This window comes from Gracilinanus agilis, chromosome 4 (genome assembly GCF_016433145.1).
Source record: "Gracilinanus agilis isolate LMUSP501 chromosome 4, AgileGrace, whole genome shotgun sequence".
In the NCBI taxonomy this organism is placed as follows: domain Eukaryota; kingdom Metazoa; phylum Chordata; class Mammalia; order Didelphimorphia; family Didelphidae; genus Gracilinanus; species Gracilinanus agilis.
The window spans coordinates 187,598,398-187,623,755 of record NC_058133.1 but is presented as its reverse complement, the minus strand read 5'-3'; the positions used below and the strand labels follow the sequence as shown (position 1 = coordinate 187,623,755).

Genomic DNA, 25,358 nt, shown 5'->3' with positions numbered 1-25,358 from the left:
CTCTCTCTCTCTCTCTCTCTCTCTCTCTCTCTCTCTCTCTCTCTCTCTCTCTCTCTCTCTCTCTCTCTCTCTCTCGCAGTTATAACTCTCTCTGTCACTCTCTTTCTCTTTCTAACTGTCTCCCTCCCTCTCTCTCTGTCTCCCTCTCTCTCTGTCTCTGCCTCTCCCTCTCTTCCCTCTTTCCCCTCCCTCCCGTCCTTCATCTCTCTGGATTGTTTTTTTCTCTCTGCCATGCTGGCATCCTCTCTTCTCCTTTAACACTGTCCCCTTTAAACTTCGCTTAAGTTGAGGAATATAAGGAAAAGACCCAGGTGTCCTTCCACCTAAAGTAGAGGCTGCTGGAGATAGTATCTCTTTCATATTCCTAAAGCCCCCATCTTCTTCTTCTGGGGAGGGCTTCTCTTTTGGAGGGAACCTGGGAAACACTCAGCTGGACTCTCAGGCCAGCTTTCTCCCAGGGTTGGGCAGGCATCAGACTGGCATTTCCTTAGCTGAGTTGAGAGAAAAAAAAAAAGTCCCCTAAGTCCAGCCTGGGCTTGCTCCTTCCCTATGCATGGCACCGTGCCTGGGGCAAGAGGGTGAGGGTGGCCCTGCCACAGGCTGGTCTCCTTTGTGGAGCTATGATGCCCAACTGGCTCAACTGGTTTTCATCGATGGCCCTCAGCAGTTGCGTGCATTTTGGGGGCGGGTTTTAGCATAAAAATTTTTCCCCATATTTATTCCACCATCCTATCCACCCAGCTGGGAGGTGAGGACAGGCTGCTTCTGAGTCACCCACAGTGGGGGGAGGGAGGGAATAGGACAAGTTGTAGCAGCTGAGCTTCCCCTCGGAAGCCACCCCCCTGCCCTGCTTCCCTCCCCAAGGACACAGCTTCTGCTCCAGCAGTCCTGTACCTATCGTCCCCCCTCCTCAGTGGCTGTTTGGGGTCAGGAGGAGGTGGATGTAGACTCTCCTGGAGCCTCAAGGTCAGGTCTGGGGATCCAAGGGAGCTATGCTGGAGGTTGGAGAGAGGGGGAGAGCAAGAGAGGAGATGGTGGGAGTTGGGGGTAGGGGAGCAGACTTAGAGAGTGGGCAGTGCTGGGGAAAAACCTAGGCAGAACCCTTAGTTGCCTGCCTTCTGGACCAGTAGGAAGGCTGCTGGGAGAACAGCCATGATTCTCATCAAGAATAATTTTCATGATGATGTGGTTGGGATAGAGGATGGGGCTTGGGGCTATCCTGTGGGAAAAGGTCCCTATTAATCTTTCAGGGTCCCAGAAGAGCCTCCCTGGGATGTCCCTATTCCTGCTGGAGAGCCATGGTGGAAGGTATCCTAGTCAGACTCTGTGTGTGTCTTGTGTGTGTTGGAGGAGGGCTAAGGAGGAGATCATCCACATTGAGACTGGATTTGAAGTCAAAGGACTTGGGTTTGAAACGCAGCTGCCTGTATTACTTTGGAAAATCCTTTCCCCAATGTGGCCCTTGTTGTCTTGATCTGTTAAATCAAGGTGCAGGGTGGTTGGACCAGATGACCCCTAACGTCCCTTCCAGCTCTTATTTTAAAGGCCAACATGACCGCGTGAGAGTATTGTTGAGACTAGAATTCTGTATTCTCTTCTTTGGGTCCAGGCTGCCCTCCTCCGTTCTAGTACTTTGGAAAGGTAACGAGATAACAAATCTTTAAACCAGAGCAAGGTCACCTAACCTTCCCCTTGGTACGGATCCCCCTTGCTGATCCACAGTCTGATAAAGCCTCTGGGCCCTCTCTAAGAATTATGTATCTAAATGCATAAAGTAAAACACACAGGGTTACATATATACTAGTGAAAATGAAGATGTGATGGTTTTTTTCCCAACCAAGTACCATGGACCTCAGGTTAAGAACTTTCAGGCCAGAGGACTGAGTAAATCAAAGATTGTTCATCAACAGAGATCTGGGTTTAGAAAACTTGTTTACCACTTACCTGTATGACCTTGGGTAAGTCATTTTGTTTCTCAGGTCTGCCACGTCCATCTGTAAAATGAGAATTTAGGCCAGATGACCTCTAAGGTCTCTTTCAGCCCTGTCATCAGTGATTCTGTATTTATTTTCTAGTGTGAAAGTTAGTGAAGTATAAAAGGTGCAATGACGTGGAAGTGTTTGAATCCCAGCTCTGATCCGATTAGCTGGATGACCTTGGACAAGCTACTTCCCCTTTCTGAGCCTCAGTTTCTTCTACTTTAAAATGAGTGGGTTGGACTAGGTCTCTTCTGGCCCTAATGACCTATGACTTGTGTGTTTTCTTTGTCCCCAGCCTTATAGGAAGACTAAAGGGAAAACAACTGAGAATCCTGTCCCTGCCTTCAAGGAGTCTACAGTTTCATGGCATTAGGGGGTGGGCTGGGGAGTGGGAGATGACTAGACTAATGAAACAACCAGAGAATAATTACATCCTAACCTGTCTGGATGCCAAAGATACAGACTGAAGCAGTTCAGAGAAGGGGGAGGTCAGTGTGAGGTGGAGTAGTCAGGGAAGGCTTCATGTAATGAAATTTGAGCTAGATTTTTTTTTAACCCTCACCTTCCATCTTAGAATTAATACTGGGTATTGGTTCCAAGACAGTAGAGTGGTAAGAGCTAGATGATGGGAGTTAAGTGACTTGCCCAGGGTCACACAGCTAGGAAGTGTCTGAGACCAGGTTTGAACCCAGGTCCTCCCATCTCTAGGCCTGGCTGTCAATTTACTGACCAACAAGCTGCCCCTGATTTGTGCTAGATCTTGAAGGATGAACAGAATTTGGAAAAGTAAAGGGAAAGAGAAGGATTTGGAGGGGACAAGGACTATTTTCAACTTGTTATTGTTTGGTCATTTAGCCGTGTCTGAATCTTGGTAATTGAATTTTGAGTTTTCTTGATAGAGATGCTGGAGTGGTTTGCCATTTCCTTTTCCAGCTCATTTTATAGATGAGGAAACTGAGGCAAACGGGGTTAAGTGACTTGTGTAGTGTCACATATCTGAGGTTGGATTTGAACTCAGAAAGATGAGTCTTCCTGGCTTTGGGTCCAGCACTCTATCCACTGTGCCACTAGATTCTTGTTTCCAAGTTAAGTCCTCGTTGTGCTGAGAAAAAAAAAAATCAATAATCATCCATTACATTTAGCTGGCACTGATGTACTCAAAGGAATACAGTACCCAAAGGCAGAAACCCCGGTACAAGTACTGCCTTTAAATAGTCGCCATGATGAAAGCAGACCAGAGGTTGGGACCTTGTTCCTGGTGTCCTGACCCTCAGATTTCCTTCTTTTTTCAGATCCATGAAGAGCCTTCCACAGTGACGCTCCCTCTCCAATTGAGGCCAGCCTCTCTGTCCCCTGATTTCTTGGGGCCTGAACCCATCAGCCTAAACTCCATCGCCCTCGGTGCCTCCTTTCTGGCCGGGGCAGGGGACACCCATCCCCAGCGCCTTCCGCCATGACCACCTCAGCTCTGAGACGGCAGGTGAAAAATATCGTGCACAACTATTCAGAGGCGGAGATTAAGGTCCGAGAAGCCACCAGCAATGACCCCTGGGGCCCACCCAGCTCCCTCATGTCGGAGATCGCCGACCTGACTTTCAACACGGTGGCCTTCGCCGAGGTCATGGGCATGATCTGGAGGCGGCTCAATGACAGCGGCAAGAACTGGCGCCACGTGTACAAGGCCCTCACCTTGCTGGACTATCTGCTGAAGACCGGCTCCGACAAAGTGGCCCACCAGTGCCGGGAGAACCTCTACACCATCCAGACCCTCAAGGACTTCCAGTACGTGGACCGGGACGGCAAGGACCAGGGCATCAACGTTCGGGAGAAGGTGAAGCAGGTGATGGGGCTGCTGAAGGACGAAGAGCGACTGAAGCAAGAGCGGACCCACGCGCTCAAGACCAAGGAGCGCATGGCCCTCGAGGGCTCCGGCATTGGCAGCGGGCAGCTGGGCTATCGCCGATCCTCACACTACGGCGACGAGTTTAGCCGGACTAGAGGATCCCCGTCTTCCTACAACTGTGAGTGAGGGGCCAGGCTGGGCAGGGAGATGGGGTGGGAGAAGGGAGCCTTGAAATGCAGGCTTTGTGGAGGTCAAGGCCTGGGGGGGGAGGAGGGGGGGAGTGGCGGGGAATGTGACAGGAATGGCAGCTACGGGCACAATTGGATATCCAGGGGGATGCTGCAGCGGGAGGCCACAACTGGCTTGTACTCTGCTTCCTACGAGCCAACCCAAGAGCAGGCTGTTGCTTAACTAATTAATTAACCAGGAAGGGACATATCACATCATCTTTCCATCAGGTGGCATGCTGCTCCAGCCACGGGCCCAGGGAAAGAGGGAAGTTGGTTTTTCCAGTTTATACAAGAGATTTCCTCCTTGATTTTTCAGCTAGCCATTTTTATTCACTCTTGAGAGCAATTTTTTCAAAATTCATTCTACGGGAAAAGAAACGGAGTATCGTTTTGAATTAGAATTATGGAATCTATATCCCTTGTCTTAGAGATTTTCTTCGATATGACTAAATATATATGCAGATATCCCTTCCGCATTTCCCCTTTGTAGTTTCGATATATCAGGGATAGGCAAAAGAAATTAAATGGGAATTTGGGTGGAGTTTTGTGAAAGCAGCAGACGACAGGCAAAGGTCAGCAATGACAGAAATAGTTTAGAAACTCAGAAATATATAAAATATATGTATAGCATTGTATAATATCAACATTTTATCTTTTAATACCATAAATATACAGATTTTTAAAGTTAAAATAAGTCAAAAGCTAGTTTGTAAAAAGAACATGAAAGCCAAAAAATTATATGCAGATTTTTCCAGATTATGGGGATGCTGTGCCCCTAATCCCCACAAAGTGGAAGGGATTCCTGTATATCTGACAAAGTATATATATACATATGTGTGTATGTGTATTACCCAGGCTGTCAACACTGTACTCACTTTAGTTGTTGAGTTGTTTTAGTCAGGTTTGATACTTTTTGACCCCATTTGGGAGTTTCTTGGCAAAGATGGTTTGGAGTTGTTTGCTGTTTCCTTCTCCAGCCCATTTTATAGATGAGGAAACTGAGGGAAGCAGGGTTAAGTGACATGCCCAGGGTCACCCAGCTAGTAAGTGTCTGAGACCCAATTTGAACTCAGTTTCATGAGTTTTCCTAATTCCAGGCTGGACACTCTACCCATTGTGCCATTACACTCACATGGTTTATTAATTCATAGTCAAGTAGCCAGGCATGGGGGTGCAGCACCTGTGATTCCAGCTACTGTTAGAGGTTGATGCTGATGGATTGCTTGAGCTGGAGAGTTCTGAGCTGCAGTAGGGCTAAAACCAATGGTGTATCTGCTCTAAGTCTGGCACTAATTGGAGGAACCCAGGGAGCTGGTGCTACCTAGCCACCTAAGTAGGCCCAGGTCAGAACCAAAGCAAGTCAGAACGTCTGTGAGGGTCAGCATTGGGATCAGTCCATCAGAGACCTTTGTCTTTCCAGCTTGGGCCTATTAGGGAGACCTGATTTAAAAAACAGAAACAATAGAAAACAGTTAGGTGGCTCAACAAATAGAACATCAGACCTAGAGACAGGAGGTCCTGGGTTCAAATCTGACCTCAGACACTTCTTAGCTATGTGGCCCTGGGCAAGTCACTTAACCCCCATTGCCTATCCCTTACTGCTCTTCTACCTTGGAGCCAATACACAGTATTGATTCTAAAATGGAATGTAAGAGTTAAAAAAAAAAAATGAATGGATGAAGGGCCCTTTGAGCGTGGGCACTTGGTAGTTGTTTGTTGATTAACCTTATTATTTTGCTGTAGTTTTTGTTTTTAAGAACCCTTACTTTCTACTCTAATAACAACTCTATGACAGAAGAGCAAAAGCTAGGCAATGGGAGGGCCATACAGCTAGGAAGTGTGAGGCCAGACCTGAACCCAGAACTTCTCATCTCTAGGCCTAGCTCTCAATCCACCAAGCCACATAGCTGCCCCCGACTTCCTTTCTCCTTTTCCACTCGTACAAACATCATCTCCGCCTGTAGACTGTAGGACAGGGAGGAGGATTCATGTTTGATCCCGTCAGAGTGACTGCCTAACCACTGGAAAACAAGAAATCAGTGAGTAGGTCTGGGTTTAGCATCCTGGTCTGATCTCACCAATAGCTCCAAGTTTGCTGCAGCTGCCGAGCCATTTTGTCCCCCTGGTCCCTGGCCTGCTTTGTTGCATCTTGGTCTAGCCTTCTATCCATGTCTCCGTCCTGGAGCCTCCGCTGCCATGGCAGCTCTCCAGGATCCTCCCCAGCTCTGCTTCTGGTCCTCCCAGCTTGAGAGGCAGCAGCTTAGTGGCAACAGAAGGTGATAGTGAACAAGTCCTGGTGGCAGCCACCTGTCTTTGTTCCTCTGTGCTCAGCTGCATGAAAATGGGGGCAGCTGGGGCAAGGGTCAGAAAAGGCTGACTAGAAGTCTCTTTCAAAGGCAGAAAGACAGGAAGTGGGTATATTGGAATCTGTGTCTTTGTACGTAGCTCCCCCCAATTCTCACGCATCTCACTAATCTAGTTCCCTTTTCTAGGAGTTTTGAGGCTTCCAGTAGCCTTCCATTGAGTCAAAATGGCATTGTAAAAATATCCATTACAAATAACAGTCACGTATTACAGGGAGAGGCCTCAGAGCCAGCACGACCTGGATTCAAGTTTTATCTCTGATGTATATTAGCTGTGTGACCCTAGATAGTTTCTTTTCTTTTAAACTCACTCTTTATATATTTTTAAAAAAAAACGGAACAAAAAACCCCTTCACTTCTGTCTTAGAATTAATACTAAGTATTGGTTCCAAGGCAGAAGAGCATAAGGGCTGGGCTATGGGGCTTAAGTGACTTGCCCAGGGTCACACAGCCATGAAGTGTCTGAGGCCAAATTTGACCAGAACTTCTCATCTCCTGGTCTGGTTCTCTATTCACTGAGCCACCCAGTTGCCCCTACTTTCTGTCTTAGTAACAACTCTAAGGCAGATGGGCAAGGATAGGCAAACTGGGTTAAGTAACTTGCCCAGTGTCAGAGGCCAGATTTGAAATCAGGTCCTGACTCCAAGCCTGGTGCTTTATCCACTGTGCTACCTTGCTGCTCCCTTAGATAACTTCTTTAAAAAAAAAAAACCCTTACCTTACTATGTATTGGTTCCAAGGCAGAAGAGCAGTAAGGGCTAGGCAATAGGGGTTAAGTGACTTGTCCAAGATCACACAGCTAGAAAGGAACTGAGACCAAATTTGAACACAGGACCTCCTGTCCCCAAGCCTGGCACTCTATCCAGTGTACTTCCTAGCTATCCCTGTAAATAACTTCTTAAGACAATAAGTAGCAGGTGATTTCCTGATTGGAATCCTTGGAGGAAATAGCAATGAAATCACATGTCCATACATAATCACACATGGCTAGCTTTGATGTAGCATAGAGAACATGAGTACATGAAGTTTCAAAAAGAAAAAAAGTTTTAAAAAAGGCTGTATTTTAATCCTAGGTCCAATACTAGTTTTATAATCTTTGGATACAGCATTAAACATCTCTGAGCCCTCAGTGTTTTCATCTGTAATATGGAGACAATAATACTTCTACTCCTGCTCAGGTAGTTATGAGAAAAGTGCTTTATAAACTCTAAAACGTTGTCGTTGCTATTATTTAGCACCTAGCAGTGCATATGGCAGGGACTTAATAAATATTCGTTGAATGGAATCAAGGCATTTCATCAGTCAGTCAATAGCATTCACTTTGTTTCAGACACTATACTTGGTTCTAGGTAGACGAAGACAAAAACGACACAGTCCCTGACCTCAAGAAGCTTAAATTCTAATAAATTGAAACCATACAAAGCAGATAAAGGATAGCCTTGAGTGGAAAGGCCTTAGGGGATGAAGAGAGAGGGAGAGAACCAGGAAAAACTGCACTTAAATGGTGATGCTTAAGGTGGGATAGAAACTGCAAGATTTAGCAACCGACCCAATATATGGGGTGAGTGAGAATGAGGAACCAAGAGTGATAGCAAGATTGTGAACATGGGTGACTAGAAGGATAGCGGTGACCTTAACAGAAAATGGGAAATTTCTTTTTTTTTTTAATTTTTGTATTTAATTAATTAATTTAGAACATTTCCCCATGGTTATAGGATTCATGTTCTATCCCTCCCCTCCTTCCATACCTTCCCATAGCCAACACACAATTCCACTGGGTTTTACATGTGTCATTGATCAAGACCTATTGTGCTAGGGTGCTCATTTTGAGTCAATATCCCTAATTATATCCCCATCCTCCCATGTGATCAGGTAGATGCTTTTCTTCTATGTTTCTACTCCCACAGTTCTTCCTTTGAATGTGGATAGCATTCTTTCTCATAGGCCAGAAAATAGGACATTTCTAAGGGTAGATTAGGGGAAGATAAAATATTCTGTCTTAATATGTTGTGTTTGAGGTGCCAATGGGACACACAGTTAGAAATGTCCAATGAGCAGATGGTGATGCAGGACTGGAGCTCAGGAGAGAGACTATGTAGATCTGAGAATAATCCAGAGAAAGATAATAATTGAACCTGCCAGAGCTGATAAAATCATCAAATGAAAGAACAGAGAGAAGCTCTGAGATTGAGCCTTAGAGCATCATCTACCACTGGGAGATATGTAGATGAAAATCCAGCCAAAGAGAATGGAAGAAGTGGTCTTACAGGTAGGAGAACTAATAAAGGGCAGGATCACAAAACCCAGAGAATCAAGTATCCAGGAAGAGGGAGATTAACAGTGTCAAATACTACAGAGAGGTTGAGAAGGATGAGGATTAAAAACAGGGCATTAGATTTGACAATTAAGAGGTTATTGGTGACCTTGGAGAGAGAACAGTTCCAGTTCAGTGTCAGAGGGTTTAGAAGAGTTGGGAAATAAAGTAGAAGGGGCAAGAATGCATGTGGCTTTTTCAAGGAGTTTGGCTAAGAAAGGGAGGAAGATACAAGACAATAACTAGGGGACAGAGTAGGATATAGTGAAGTTTTTATTTATTTTTTTAAAGATGTTTGGAGTTGATGTCATGTTTGAAGGCAACAGAGAAAAACCAGTAGTTAGGGGGAAACTGAAGATCAGCAAGGCAGAATGATAGTGGAGGACAATATGCTGGAGAAGATGGGAGCAGACAATATTGAGGCTGCATATAAGGATTGGTCTTGACAAGGAGAAGAGCTACCTCTTTACCAGAAACTGGAGTAAATAAACAAGAATATGCTGGAGGATGATGTCAAGAGGTTGTGAAATGAGGAGGAGGGGAGGAAGAAAGACCTTATTTCAAAGAGCCTCAATTTTCTCAATAAAGTATAAGGTCTACTCTCAGCTGGGAATGTAGAAAGAGGGTGTGATATAGTGTGCAACAGTGAGAAGAGAAGGTATGGAATGGTTATTGTCATGGGCAGGATAGAGAATCAGTTAGGGAGAAGTAAAAAAGATTGCCTTCTTCCAGAAAGGGCTTAGTTGAGATTAGATAGCATACATTTCATACATTTGTAATTGATTTCGGTTAACACACTTGTACATTATCTCTTTTAGTCCTCATATACTCTTATGAAAGAGGAAGAACAGGGTATTATTAACCCCAGCTCAAAAGTTGAAACTGAGATCAGGATAAGTAGCTAATTCATCGCCACATGAGTAGTGAGTGATGGTGTCGGGACTAGATCCTAAGCCTTCTGACTGCCGATCTTCTACTCTACCATCTTGTCTCCCTGAAAATAATAATTGCAATAAGAGCAACAAAAACAACCATTCATCAAGCATAAAGATATCTAAAAGAAGGCCATGGATGAATATGTTAAGAGATTCACTGGCATCCTGAAATCAAAGGTGAATAGGAAGAATATATTGAAAGTGGTGAACAATTATGTAGTATAAATGTTTTTTTTTAAATCTTTACCTTCTTAGAATCAATACTGAGTACCAATTCCAAAGCAGAAGAGCTGTGTGGGTTAGGCAGTCGGAGTTAAATGACTTGCACAGTCATACAGCTAGAAAGTGTCTGAAGCTAGATTTGCAGAGTAGAACCTAGGACTTTCCATCTCCAGGCCTATTTTTCTAACTTCTGAGTTACCTAGCTGCCTCTCGTGTCAATTGAATGTACAATTTGGGACTATAAAAATGGACCATAACAGATCTGAAAAGGATGCCAACAAAAGCCATACAATACTTTATTTTAAACCATTTTCTTCTGCCTTAAAATCAATACTTAGTAGTGGTTCCAAGGCAGAATGGCAAAGACTAGGCAATTGGAGTTAAGTGACTTGCCCAAAATCACACAGCTAGAAAGAGTCTTAAGGCCAGATTTGAAACCTATCCAATATTAATGAAAACTAGGGCCCAACTCTCTAAGGTAGTTATTGAAAATAATACTTCCTTATCAAAAAAAAGGAAGAACATTGATAGACATTCTTAGAACACATAATAAATGGGTCAGATACCTGCGGAAGTATTTTTGGAACAAACAGACATTATTTCATTGAGCAATAGTAAAGGCTGATAAGAAGTGCTCACCACTGGACTTATTGAATGCAATCAAAAGTGGTTTCCATCCAGAAGAAGTCTATGAAGCTGCTAAGGTCCAAGAATCAGAGGGCCCCTCATCAGCAACATCACCATGAACCTTCTAACCACTTTCTGACAAAAGAGCATCAGAAAAGTGGCCAAGTGATACAGATTGGTTTGTGGCAATGGAGGGGTAAAGTAGTGTTAATTCAATATGGCACCGTGGCCACCTCAGTAATTACAGAAGGGTTATCTACTTAAGAAACTATGACTTGATCATTATCAATCATGCAAGGAAATAGTCCCTGCCAACTGTTAAAAAAAAAAAAAAAAAGAGCACCTACCAAATATCTAGCAAGTCATGACCTGGTGGCTAGAATAATGTTGACAAAGCAATGTGAGACAAATGGCTGAGTCAGGCAGGTTTATTGTTAGAAACGAAGGGGTTTATAAGAGTGATTCAGGATCAGGTCATTGCCGTGGAAACTTACAGGAAGCTTACTCTTAGGGATCCCAGATGTATTGAGCAAGGCAGATTATCCAGTGAATTGACAGAGATGGCAAGTTATCACTGAAGGTTGTAAAAATTTATCAGCTACTGGATACCTAGAAAGATACAGTCAGAAGGCTAAAATTATACACCAGAAGTTTACTTTACTTTTATAAAGTAAAGAGAAATCTGGTCTCCCTCTGCCCCTGGCTTAGCTGATATAATAATTATAAATGAAAAGATGTTATATCTAGTGATGCCTTTACCAAGTAGGAACACCTTTCTCTGAATGAAATGGAAGGGGCAAACTCATTGACTAAAGGAAGATGGCTACACCCCTAGATGGCCCTTAAAAGAAAAGTACGTCTAGACTTAGTGGATTGAGAGCCAGCTCTAGAGACTGAGAGGTCCTGCATTCAAATCTGGCTTTAGACACTTCCTAGCCAGGTGATCCTGTGCAAGTTACCAACTGCCCAGCCCTTACTGCTTTTCTGCCTGAGAACAAGTACTTTGTATTGATTATAAGATGGAAGGTAGTTATTTTAAAAAAAAAAGGTAGTTTGTCACTTCAAGCCAAGTGGAAGAAGAATCCAGCCCCTGAGAGAGACTCACTGGGGTGGGGGTCTTCCTCTCTGCCCCCTCAATTTCTTTTATATCTAGTAGCAATATTAGCCCTGAAGGAATCACCCCATCCAGTAGTTGCAGAGACAGTTCCAGAAGAAAAGGCTAAAATGTGGTTCTCCTGCCCCATACCTGGTAGGTGAGCAGCTTCCAAATCCCAACCCTAGGATCTGGTTTTTCAAAAGAGCACAGTTGGGGACTGTAGCCAAGCCCAGAGCTGGAAGAGGCGCAGAGGATGGTTGCCCAGAAAGGAACGAGCCTGGGATGTCCAGCAGTGAGTGGCCGTGCCCTCTGAGCAACCATTCTAGCCCAGTGTGTATCCCCTCCATGGGAGCCTTAATACCAGAACTCTCTGGGCTCATCCTTCCAATATAGGCTCGTCCTGTGCCTAGCTGTGGGAAAGTGATCCCCCACGTTATGGAGGGGTGGAGGAGTTTTGAGTATATTTTTCTTATTCTACCACTTTAGTAAATTTATTTATTTACCACTTTAGTTTTAAAAACCCTCATCTTGGGGGCAGCTGGGTAGCTCAGTGGATTGAGAGCCAGGCCTAGAGACAGGAGGTCCTAGGTTCAAATCTGGCCTCAGACACTTCCCAGCTATGTGACCCTGGGCAAGTCACTTGACCCCCATTGCCTACCCTTACCAATCTTCCACCTATAAGTCAATACACAGAAGTTAAGGGTTTAAAATTAAAAAAAAACCCTCATCTTCCTACTTAGAATCAATACTAGGTATTGGTTCCAAGACAGAAGAGTGGTAAGGAGTAGGCAACTTGCCCAGGGTCACACAGCTAGGAAGTGTCTAAGGCTAGATTTGAACCCAGGACCTCTTGACTCCAGACCTAACACTCTATCCACTGAGTCACCTAGCTGCCCCCTATGCCATTACTTTAAGTTAATTTTGTCTACATTTCTATAAACAATTGTTTTCATTTTAACAGGCAAATTTTGCCTGCTAATGGGAAAAAACACACCACTTGGGGTTCATGAATCAGAGTTTTAGATAGGTGACCTCACAGAGATCTGTTCCTTGAACCTAACGTGGCAGCAGTCTAGTAGGAACCAGACTCTGTGTGTGATCGCAAATGAAGAGACATAATATTTTTTGAACAGATGACAAATATCCATACTAAAAATTCAAACCTCCAAAAGAGAAAGGAATAAAATTTGTTGAGAAATCAACCAGTAAACTGTACTGAACTTGGAACTTCTTTACAAACAGAATAGTCGCCTCCAACTACCAGGACCTAATATTGATCTAGAAAAAAACTTAACAATTGGGGACAGCTGGGTGGCTCAGTGGATAGAGAGAGCTAAGCCTGGAGATGGTTGGTCCTGGATCTAAATCTGGCCTCAAAAGACGCTTCCTAGCTGTGAGACCCTGGGCAAGCTGCTTAATCCCCATTGCCCAGCCCTTAGCACTCTTCTGCTTTGTAAGGGTTTAAAAAAACAAGAAGAACAATGTTTTATGTCATACCCATGCTCTTCAAACTATATGAATTGAGAAGCTTTTAAAATAGAGATCTGGGTGACTCAGTGGATTAGGAGCCAGGCCTAGAGATGGGAGGTCCTACATTTAAACCTGGCCTCAGACACTTCCTAGCTGTGTGATCCTGGGCAAGTCACTTAACCCCTATTGCCTATACCTTACTGCTCTTCTGCCTTGGAACCAATACATAGTATTGATTCTAAAGAGGGAAGGGAAAGGTTTAAAAATAAATAAATAAAACAGAGATCTAGTTGAAGAAATTAAAACCGTGTGGGACCAGGATGATGCCCAGATCACCCCGTCATCTAATCTGTTAAAGACTCTGACCTGACAGTGCTTCTTACAGAGACTGGACATACACCCCAGGACTCTTAGTGACAGAGGGCCGCCATTCTATCCACCTGCCTAATTGTCTGCAGAATGCTGAATAGAAAAAAAAAATGGCAGGATAAAAACTTTTCTCTATGGAAACTTCTTTCTAGAAGGATGACGGCAATGTCGTAATAAAGGGCGTCTCTGTAACACTTTACATCTCCCCCCCACTGCCTTTGGTGCCCACGACTCCGTCTGAAGGAGGAACCCTGGGGCTTCTTACCTCTGTTTTACACATGAGCAAAGTCAGGCCCACAGGTTAAGTGCCTCCCCGGTGAACACACAGCTAAGAAGTGTGGGAGGTGGGACTCGAACCCACGTCTCACCTGACTTCAAGTCTGACCCTCTGTGGAGGATCTCCCTCATCTACCCCAACGCAGACTTCTGCCCACTTCAAGATGGATTTGAGGAGTCTGAAAAGCTTCCTTCCCTGTTGCAGCCTCATCGTCTTCTCCTCGATTCACCTCTGACCTGGAACAAGCTAGACCCCAGACCACCGGAGAGGAGGAGCTGCAGCTGCAGCTGGCCCTGGCCATGAGCCGGGAGGAGGCAGAGAAGGTAATGTGATTGGGGGGGAAGGGGTGCTTCCCGGCAGAGTCCTCGGGCCACCAGGCACCACGTGGTTTTAGCCAGACAGGGACTTTCCCCAAGGGAACAGGCAAGGTCAATGAACTTTCTCGATTGGAGTGGCCTCATCCCCGGGCCCGTCCCCTAGGCGTGCCCGGTTCCTTCTGCTTGGGACTCTAGACTTTTCCTGAAAGAAGAGCGCTAGAGACACCTTGAAGGGCAGACCTGAAGGACCCTGGTCCTCCTCGGCCTCCATTTGAGCCAGCCAAGGGCAGGGCCCTGGTAACCTCCTGCTTGTTTCCTGCAAGCCTCTCTCTGCCTGTCACGGTGACCCTGAAGGACGCAGAGGGAAGCCTGGAGGAACAGGGTGCCTGCCTGGGCCCCAGGCGCCTCCCTCACCGGGCGTGAGAGAAGGCCACAGAGGGAGACAACTCGAGCATCTTTTATGGAGCTCCCCCTCATTTCTCTCGCTCAACTTTCTATCCCCAGGCTTCACGCTCTCTTTGCAGATCCCACCTGGCAAAGCAGAGCCCACCCTAGTACGGTGTGGAATGGTCTGTCCTCAGGCTGGGCTACCCAAGATCCTGGGCAAGGGCTCACATGCACTCCTTAGAAAGTAGAATTAAAGGGTAGGAAGGGAGGGTTTTGACACATAGAACTTGCAAATATATGCAAAATAATGTGTGAATCTATTTTTTTCTTCCCATTAGCCTGGGGCTTGGGCAGTGGACATCACTGGACCATGGCTCAGCTTCCTTTTGTTCTCTTTCCTTTGGCAATCTCCCCCTGCCCCCAGTACTACCTCTCTCAAACCCCCTCTCCCCTCCCCTCGGGCTTTTCTCCTCAGCTGTCCCTGTGCCCAGTTTCCCTTCACTATCCACCTCTTTTCCTTATCCAGGCCCCTGTCCTACCTACCCTTTATCCCTTTGTCCTATATCTCACCCTACCCCATCTTACACCTTCCCTCCTGCCCCGTGTCTCACTCTCCCCCCTCTCCCCCCTTTCCTCACACCCCATCTTTTTTCTCTCTCCTCCCCCCAGCCCCATTGCCCTTCCTCCTTTCCGCTTTCTTCTCCCAGATCTCCTCCCCTCCCGTTCTAGCTCCCTTACCCAAGATTGCAAACTGAATGGGTCGGGGAAGCTGATCTGAGCCAAGCAGGGGAGTCCCCATTTCACTATCTTCTCCTTCATCCCCAGCAGCCGGTCCCTCCAGCCTCCCACAGGGACGAGGATTTGCAGCTGCAGCTGGCACTACGCCTGAGCCAGCAGGAGCATGAGAAGGTAGTGGAGCCCCCAGATCCTACTCTGGGACTGGTGCTGGTGCTGGTGCTTCTGGGCACTAACAGGGCTCCTCTTGCTGCTCCTCTCGGGTTCACTTGGTGTCTCTCCAGCTCCTTCTCCCTCCTGCCTGGCTCCTTAACCACTTTGTCTCATAGCCTGGATTTTTCCCTGCTGCCCTCCCCTCTCCACCCCCACCTCTGCTTTTCTTCCTGTCTGCAGGCTCCTGGAGAATCCTCTGGGGAGCTGAGCGTTCTCCTTACCCTAACCCTGGATGCTCTGGGTTCTAGGGGCCCCATGGCTCCCAAACTTAGTTGGTTGCTCCCCCTGCTCCACCACCAATCTGTCCCAACTGCAGGAGGTGAGGTCCTGGAGGGGAGACGACTCCCCCTTACCCAAGGGCACCGGGAGCCATGGGCGCCGGGACCAGGACCCTGAAAGAGAAGAGGAAAAGGAAGGAGAGAAACTGAAAACCAGCCAGGTTTGTGAAGGGATAAAGGTGTGTGGAGGGGAGAAAGCATGCTGGGAGGGGAGTGGGAATAAGGAGTTGAAGGACATAGGGATATATTGGTCATGGGAGTCATGCAAAAGGGACCACAAGATGGGCCCAGAGGGTCAGGTGGGGGTAGTGCCTTCCATCAGGTATGACAGGGCTGACTGCCCCAGGCTCCATCCAAACTCTACAGTAGAGCTGGTACTAGGACTGGTTCGTAGTCCAGATTCTGCCACAAACTCACCACATAGCCTTAGCCATGGCCCACTCTGGGCCTCTCAGTGCCTCCCTTAGTGAAATAAGGTTAGGCCAGAGGACCTCTGAGCCCCCATTGAGCTTGGGGATTGATGACTCTGTAGGTCTGTGAGACTATTAGACTGGATTGGTGGCAATCTGGAGGAGAACCAGGAGGAAAAAAAATGTATATATTATCTCAGCCAGCTGGAGGGTTTTGTGGGGTTTTTTGAAGCCTTCTCTACAGACAGGTTAAGGCAATGTTAGGATTGCTGCCTCCCTGGTCATAATGACACCTCCCCACATCTACTGTGGCTGAACTAGAACTCTGGCTAGTGTTGATACTTATTTCTACCCGATTGGCTCCTCAGAGAAAAATGGTCATGCCATGACTTTCCTAGAAGCCCTAAACCTGGCTAGGGAAGGTGTTTGGTGATCAGTAAACAGTTATTAATTGCTTGTCAAGTATTTATTAAGTAGACACTAACATTTATTATTATTATTATTATTGTTATTATTATACAAAAAACAAAAAAGGAAGCTTCCCCTGCACCCACAGAATTTACTTTATATGAGGGTAACAACATATATGCACACTCAAATATTACACACAGACACAGACACAGACACAGACACAGACACAGACACAGACACAGACACACACACACACACACACACACACACACACACACACACGTTGTTGCCCAGTCATTTCAGTTAGATCTGGCTCTTCCTGACCCTATTTGGCATTTTCTTGGCAAAGATACTGGAGTGGTTTGCCATTTCCTCTTCTAGAGATATGTGTATATGTAAATAAATAAATATATATACATATACAGATATAGATAAATATATGGATACATATGGAGTATTTGTATCTGGAATATATATACATATATAGTTAAATATGTGTATGTGTTGAAGGGCCACTAGATGGCGCAGTGGGTCTTGGAGTCAGGAAGACTCATCTTCATGAGTTCAAATCTGAGCTCAGACACTTCCTAGCTTGTCAAATCACTTAACTCAATTTGCTTTCGTTTCCTCATTTGTCAAATGAGCCAGAGAAGGAAATGGCAAACCAGTCGGGTGTCTCTGCCAAGAACGCCCCAAATGGGGTCACGGAGAGTCAGACATGACTGAAACAACTGAATAATAACATAGGAGTGGTAAGGAGACAACTTAATGTGAGAGGAGTCACAGAGATGCAAATAAGATTTGGCAACTGACTAAATGTGCTGGGGTGAGTCAGAAGTAAGGCGTGGAGGGTGACACCAAGATTGCACACCTGAGTGACTAGAATAATGATGGCACCTTGGACAATAAAAAGGAAGGTTCTGTTTAAAGCGAAAGATAATGAGTTAAATAATGGCGTTGAATGAATAAGATAGGCTGAGATTCAGTGGCTCTGCCCCCAATTAGAGCCAAGAACTTCCACCCCACCAAGGGTGCTCAAAACTCTCTCCACTTTCCTTCTTTCCAGTCTTCTATCCTGGACCTTGCTGATATCTTTGGACCAGGACCAGTTCCACCCTCCACACACAGCTCCGCTGACCCATGGGATATCCCAGGTGGGGTGGTCAGGTCCTGGGAGAGACACACAGACACCTATCCCCACCCCTTCACCTCATCCCCCGGGACCTAGAGAGAATCTCTCCCTCCAGAGTCAGACTCTGGGTACACCTCTTCCTATTTTCCTCCTTTAGCTCTCTATCTCTGTTTCCTTTTTTTCCCCTTCCTCCCCCTACTAGGGACTTTCCCTGGTAGGAATCTAAGTGATCAGAAGGGAGATGGAAGGCTCCAGATTTCCAGCCTTGTGTCTCAGTTCCTCTGTCCATGAATTGATTACCATGTCCTCTAAGAGAAGGGAGGGTGACCAGGAGAGGAACGAGGGAGGGGGAGGAATGAGACATGGCCTGTAAAGAAATCACTGGGGGTTTGGAGGGGCAGATGGGTGCCTCAGTAGATTGAGAGCCAGGTCTAGCCTGGGTTCAGATCTGGCTTTAAATATTTCCTAGTTGGGTGACCCTGAGCAAGTCACTTAACCTCCACTGCCTACCCCTAATTGTTCTTCTGCCTTAGAACCAATACAGAGTATTGATTCTAAGACAGAAAGTAAAGGTTTAAAAAAAATCTGGCCTCAGATACTTCCTAGCAGTGTGACCCTGGGCAAACCACTGAACCCCCCACTGCCTAGCTCTGACTGCTCTTCTGCTTTAGAACCAATACTTTAGTATTGATTCTAAGATGGAAGGTAAGAGTTTTAAATTTTAAAAAATTTAAAGAAGTAACTGGGGGTGGGGATGGAAAATGATGGTGTGTCAGTGCTATTCTCATTTTAGGTCTTCGGCCAACTGTGGAGCCTGGCGGTTCCTCTTGGGGACCCTCGGCAGATCCTTGGTCTCCAGCCCCCTCTGGGGATCCTCTGTCCCGTAGCCAGCCTTGGGACTTACCCTCTGTGCTCTCATCTTCGGAGCCCTGGAGACGGACACCTGGGCTGCCCCCGTCCGTAGATCCCTGGGTGAAAGATTCCCCCCACCACAAACCCTCCGTCGCAGGGACAGACCCCTGGGGTGCCACCTTGGACACCCCCAACACGCCCAGTAAGTGGAAGCCTCTCATCCACCTACACCAGCCAGTCTGAAGGCGGGAGGTGGGATGTGGTGGCCAGGCGTCATGCCCCCCAGCTCCATCCCTGATCCCAGAGACTTGGCTCCTGGGCTTTCAGAGTCTCTGCCTTCAGTGAGTAAGGGCTCACTAGGCCAAGGGATGGGGAAGAGGGGGTGCACACCTTATTCTGCCCCCACAAAGGAAAGCACCTCCTTCATCTCTTGTGAGGGTGCAGACCCATTTGTCCTCTTCCTCCCTATCTGTCCGTCTGTCCCTCCCCCACAACAGCAGCTCTAGGTGGTTCAACCTTTGACTTATTTGCCAAACTTCCAGAATCAACAGAACCCAGAGAAGGGCCTGAGAGTGGCCAGGCCCTTCCCTCCGTGCGATCTAGCAGCCCTGGTAAGCTAAAGGAGAGCAACTGGGTGTGTGTGGTGGTGGCAATCCCAGGGACTGATAAGTGAGAGAGGAGAGAAGGGATGTGTGGGAGGATCAGGGAGTGGGGAAGATGAGGCCGGGCTGAGGACAGAAGGTGGAGGGGCCCTCCCCATGCCCAGAACTCTGTTTGCCAGCAAATAGAACCCTGGACCTGGTCATCTCTGAGCCCCACCTTTGCCCCACTATCTCAGACAACCTGTTTTCTGGAGGCATTGTGAAAAAAAAAAAGGCTAGAGTGAAAAGGACTCTAGGGGCAGTTGGGTGGCTCAGCAGAGAGAATGCCAGCTCTAGAGTCTGGAGGTCCTGGTTTCAAATCTGGCCTCAGACACTTCCTAGCTGTGTGACCCTGGGCAAGTCACTTAACCCCCATTGCCTCACCCATACTTCTTTTCTGCCTTGGAACCAATTCATGGTATTGCTTCTAAAAGGGAGGGTAAGGGTTAAAAAAAAAGATAATATATACACTAAGTGCTTTGCAAATCTGAAAGTGTTATAAAAATGCTAATTATGATGATGATGAGGCAACTAGTTGGCACAATGGATAGAGTGCCAGGCCTGGAGTCAGGAAACCTCATCTTCCTGAGTTCAAATCCTGCCTCAGACACTTCCCAGCTGTGTGACCTTTGGGCAAGTCACTTCACCCTGTTGGCCTCAATTTCCTCACCTGTCAAAAGAGCTGGAGAAGGAAACAGCCAACCACTTCAGTATCTCTGCCAAGAAAACCCCAAATGGGGTCATGAAGAGTCAGACACAACTCAACAACAACAAAGATAATTATACGAATCACTTGATTTCTCCTAGCCTCAGACTAAAAGAATTCACCTAGATGGTCTCTGAAATCTCAGCCAGCCCCATCTCTTTCCCTCTGATATCTGGGATCTCTTTATTTTTTATTTTTCAGAACTAGACCTCTTTGGAGATCCTGTCCCTAGCTCCAAACAGAACGGCACGAAGGAGCCAGATGCTTTTGATCTGAGTGGACTTGGTGGGGCGCTGACGCAAGCAGGCAAAGATGGTCAAGCCTGCCAGACCCCTGAGTCCTTCCTGGGACCCTCAGCCTCCTCTTTGGTCAACCTGGACTCACTCGTGGTGGCTCCGCAGCCTACGAAGACAAGAAACCCATTCCTTTCAGGTGGAGTAGAGACACTACCTTCTCCTCCCCTTCCCACAGCTCCAGTTTCATACTTTGAGATTTTGACCTCTGGGATATGGGGTGGGAAAGATGGGTGGAGGAATGGCAGTCACCTGGCATTTGGCCAGAGGAGGGAGGAAGGGCTTCCAGAGTGGCCCCCATCACTCAGGTGGGGAGTAGTTTATGGGAGGAATTCTGCATCCTCTTAATTTCAGCACCAGAAGGAAATACTCCAGTTACCTTACCCTAGTTATGTCTGTTTCTAATGTTCTTGTGGTCTCTGTACCCATATCTGACACTCCCACTCATTAAATCCAAGTTTTAGTCTCCAATTTCCCCCATCGGCTATCTCGTAGGCCTCTCTGTTTTTCTGATCTGTTTTCTATTCTCCAACAGGTCTCAGTGCCCCATCCCCAACCAACCCTTTCAGTTTGGGAGAGCAGTGCAGGCCAACTCTCAACCAGATGCGGACAGGGTCTCCGGGGCCCAATCTGGCCACCAATGTGCCTGTGGGTGCTCCTGTAGGCTCCATGACCTACAGTGCCTCTCTGCCCCTTCCACTCAGCAGCGTTCCAGCAGGAATGACCCTTCCTGCCTCTGTCAGCGTCTTCCCTCAGGCTGGCACCTTCCCTCAGATGCCTGGGACCCTGCCCCAGCCCCTGCTCCCCATGTCCGGTTCAGTGGGACCCCTGAACCCCTCTTCTCAGGCAGGCACCAACCCTTTCCTTTGAACTCTACCCTCCTCTGCTCAGCCCTTCTTCCTGCCATCTCCTACCCTCCTCCCTGGAGTCAGTTTCTGTGCCTCTTCCCTTCATTCTCTGCCTATGTGCCCCGGTCAGCCGCTGGCAGCTGACCAGAGCTTTCCCTAGCCCCTTGCTTAAGGGGCTGGGGCAGTGGACAGGGGCGCTGCCCCCCACCCCACTTAGGTCAATATGAATGTTGCCCAGATGCTTGGTCCCCTGTCCTGCCTCCAGAGTGGGGAAGGGTCATGGGAAGCTCAGGGAAAGGACATCACAGGAGCCCAGGTCCCCCGGGGTTCCATGTGGGTTGGAGGAGTGGCTTTCCAGGCTCCAGCTCTCCCTTGAAGGGGCTCACACGTATGTGTGGAGAGCTCCAAGATACCAGAAGTACTGTAATGCATAGCCCAGAAGAAGCCTGGTGACCAGAAGCCTTTTGGAGCCGTGGCAATGGTCCCACAATAAAATACCTGAACTAGCACTGTAAGAGCTGTGCTTGTGGTCTTCTTAGGGTGGTGAGCAGGCCTACCCTCAGTGTATCTCTGTGGAAGGGGGTGGATATGGGGCAACAAGGGGGAAGGGGAACTCGCTTGCCTTTCTAGGACTCATCTGCCACCTCTGGAGGTGGGAAGTGGGGAGGACAGAGATGGTGGGCACAGAGGTCAGCTCTTCGGTTTGTATAAACTGAGTGTGTCTTCTCTTAGAAAGCTTGGCCCATGGAGATGCTTCCTCTTGGTCAGGTTCCCAGTGGCCCAGGGCTTCTCTGATTCATAGGGATTCTTAGAATCAAAGGAAACTTCAGATTATGAAGGATAAAGACCTTGGAAGATGGATAGGGTAGAAATAACCCTGGAAAAGTAGTTAGCATTCTCTCTCACTTCAAGGAACTCGTAGAAATCTTGGGAAGATACAGATACTGGAAAACTAGAAGGATGCCATGGGCTCATCATGGCGGGATTCTCCTCAGGAGGGCAGATGGAAACCCATTGTGCTTTCTCCTCTTGGGTGACTGGACCACGTCCTTCCATCAATCCTCCATTTACCCACTGAGTATGCTAGAGGATTGCCCCTGCCTTTTTGTATCTATTTCAGACCTAACCATACAGCCACATTATTCATTCAACCAATATTTATTAAGTGACTGCCCTGTGCCAGGCAGGCACCCTGCTAGTTACTGGGAATAATATAAAGAAAAAAAGTCACATTCCCTGTTCTTAAGGAATTTTCACCCTGTTAGTGGGCAGAAGAGGACAAAGGGGGCACAGATAAATAATTACTGTGTGTGTGTGTGTGTGTGTGTGTGTGTGTGTGTGTGTGTAATTTGGAGGGAGCCACATATACACAGTTAAGCAACTCTAATATATTTATTTGTAATTTGAGGAGAAACACAGTATGCTCGGATAAGTAATTATTGCATATATGTAATGGGGGGGTATACACAGATAAGTACTTACTTTATCTATGTATATACATATATATGCCATTCAAGGGGGCACAACATGGACACAGAGAAGCACACATACACATATATAATCATTGGGGAGCAGAGTGGGCACAGAGAAGTAATTACTATGCATAGACATATATGTGTCATTTGAGGGGGGAGCAAAATATACACAGATACGGACTTCTATCGCTCTATCACTGGGGGAGGAAAGTGGACACACAAAATGCATAGAAATGGCATTTGAAGGGGGACCCAGGACAGAGAAGTAATTACTCTATATGCAGATATGTCATATGAGGGGGAGCAAAATGTACACAGATAAGTGAGCACAATATAGCTCTGTATACACATAGATAATTTGATGGGGAACAACATGCACACAGACAAGTACTTACTATATATATATATATATATATATATATATACACATATGTATGTAATTTGAGGGAGCAAAGTGTACACAGAGAAGGAGCTACCATATGCATACATATAGATATACATGTTATCCGAAGGGGAACAAAGGGCACAGCTGTGTAATTACTATATGTGTATACATACATATATGTGTCATTTGAGGGGGGCAAAATGTACACAGGTAGATGATTACTATGTATGTAATTTGAGGGGAAGACAACATGTACTCAGATAAGTAATTATAATTATCTCTATATATATCTGTGTATGTGTAATTTGGGGGGAATAATATGTACACAGATATGTACTTACAATATATCTTTCTATATGTATATCTACATTTGTGTGTATGTGTAATGAAGGGGACAAAATGAACACAAGTAATTATGACATCGCTTTACATATATGTAATTTAGGAGGGAAGGAAGTATACCCAGATACATAATTCTATATATCATGTAATTTGAAGGAGAACAGAATACACAAATAAGTAATTCTATCCATCATATATGTAATTTGAGAGGGAACACAATGCATAAGTAATTCTATCATATGTGTAACTCAAGAGGGAACAGAGACCACAAGTAATTCTATCATATGTGTAATTTGAGGGGAAACACAGAATCCACGAGTAATTCTATCATATGTGTAATTTGAGGGGAAACAATACACAAGTAATTCTATCATGTGTATTTTGAGGGGGGACACAGAATACACAAGTAATTATGTCATATGTGTAATTTGAGAGGGAACACAGAATCACGAATAATTCTATCATGTGTAATTTGAGAAGAAGCAGAATACACAAGTAATTCTATTGTGTAATTTAAAAGAGAACACAGAACACACAAGTAATTCTATCATGTGTGTAATTTGAGGGGAAACAATACACAAATAATTCTATCATGTCTAATTTGAGGGGGAACACAGAATACAAGAGTAATTCTATCGTGTTAATTCAAGAGGGAACATAGAACACACAAGTAATTCTATCATGTGTAATTTAAAAGAACACAGAACATACAAGTAATTCTATCATATGTGTAATTTCAGGGGGAACATAGAATACACAAGTAATTCTATCATATGTGTAAGTCAAGAGGGAATATAGAACACACAAGTCATTCTATCATATGTGTAATTTGAGAAGGAACAGAATACACAAGTAATTCTATCATGTAATTTAAAAGAACACAGAACACACAAGTAATTCTATCATATGTGTAATTTCAGGGGGAACACAGAATACACAGATAAGTAATTCTATCATGTGAAATTGAGGAGGAACACAAAATATACAGATAAGTAAGTTCTATATATACATATCCACATATGTCATTTGAGGGGAGGACATTATACACAGATAAGTAAATTCTCTATATACATGCATATATGCCATTTGAGGTGGGGAACAAAGTGCACACAGATAAGTATGATCCATATCTACATACATATACAAGCACACACATGAATACATATTTTGATGAGAGAGTGAAGGAATTAAGGATCAGCCTTTCAGAGGAGGTAACCTAAGCTGGGCCTTGAAGGCAGTGAGGGATTCTAAAAGACAAAGATGTTGAAGAGGGAGAGCATTCCTGGAATGGGTCCAGCTTGCCCAAAGGTATGGAATTAGATGATGGAATCTGTTGTGTCAGCCAGGTAGGGTGATCTCTAGCTATTTGCCTCCTTCTCCAGTCCTGTATGTATTGGCTGGTATGCTGTATACCATTTTTTACTGTGCAGTCCTCATTGGGGACCCTTCTTAGCCTAGCCAGATCAGTCTTTCACATTGTCCTTTGGTCCACCCATAGTTTGAATTCTTTGGCAGTCATGGTGGTGTTCTGAGAGTCACAGCCACAGGACATGATCAGAATATTCATAGCGTTGAACTGCCTGGGGTAATTTGCATTGTGCAATTTTCCATACATGATCTGGTCTACTCTTTCATTCACATCTTGGCCCAGCCTGCCCTCCAACTGCACAGCCTGACCAACTCAATGGCCTGTCCATCAAGCAGCATCCTTTAGCCATTGAAGCAAGAAAAACCAAGTGTAGGAAGTGCTTCAGAAGTTCACAGATCTAGAACTAGAACCTTAGAGGTCATCTCACCTAAACCAGGGAGGATTTGAACTCATGCCCTCTTTCCAGCATACCAGGAAAGGACACAAAGGGTTGCAAAAATCAAGAAACTTTCAAGGAGGAAAGTGGAATTTGAATTTGGCCTTGAAGGGCAGGGAGGCTAGACCCAAAGAATAGGCATTAAAATGTTGTTTGTTTCCAACTCTTTGTGACTATATTTGAGGTTTTCTTGGCAAAGATCCTAGAGTGGTATTTCATTTTATAGTTGAGGAAACTGAGGCAAATGGAATTAAATGGCTTGACCAGGGTCACATACAGCTGGTAAGCTTCTACAGTCAGATTTGATCTCAGAAAGATGAGTCTTCCTGACTCTAGTCCCAGTACTCTATCCATTGTGCCACAGATCTGCCATTAAAATATTTGAAGGCAAGTTTCTAGCTGA

General features: G+C 45.8%; 1 protein-coding gene across 4 annotated transcripts in view; it reads left to right on the top strand.

Moving 5' to 3' along the window:
• Positions 1–21,463, top strand: part of EPN3 (epsin 3) — a 27,733-nt gene extending 6,270 nt beyond the window's left edge. The window contains exons 2-10 of one of the 4 annotated variants that reach the window (XM_044673441.1): positions 3,272–4,000; positions 13,930–14,048; positions 15,255–15,338; positions 15,694–15,816; positions 17,543–17,630; positions 18,402–18,662; positions 18,958–19,071; positions 20,009–20,239; positions 20,636–21,463. In XM_044673441.1, coding sequence (XP_044529376.1) covers positions 3,433–4,000; positions 13,930–14,048; positions 15,255–15,338; positions 15,694–15,816; positions 17,543–17,630; positions 18,402–18,662; positions 18,958–19,071; positions 20,009–20,239; positions 20,636–20,970 — 1,923 coding nt within the window. In that variant the 5' untranslated portion in view covers positions 3,272–3,432 and the 3' untranslated portion in view covers positions 20,971–21,463. The remainder of the gene's footprint in view (positions 1–3,271; positions 4,001–13,929; positions 14,049–15,254; positions 15,339–15,693; positions 15,817–17,542; positions 17,631–18,401; positions 18,663–18,957; positions 19,072–20,008; positions 20,240–20,635) is intronic. The other 3 variants (XM_044673442.1, XM_044673443.1, XM_044673444.1) reach the window with 3 other exon arrangements.
• Positions 21,464–25,358: the final 3,895 nt, after the last annotated feature.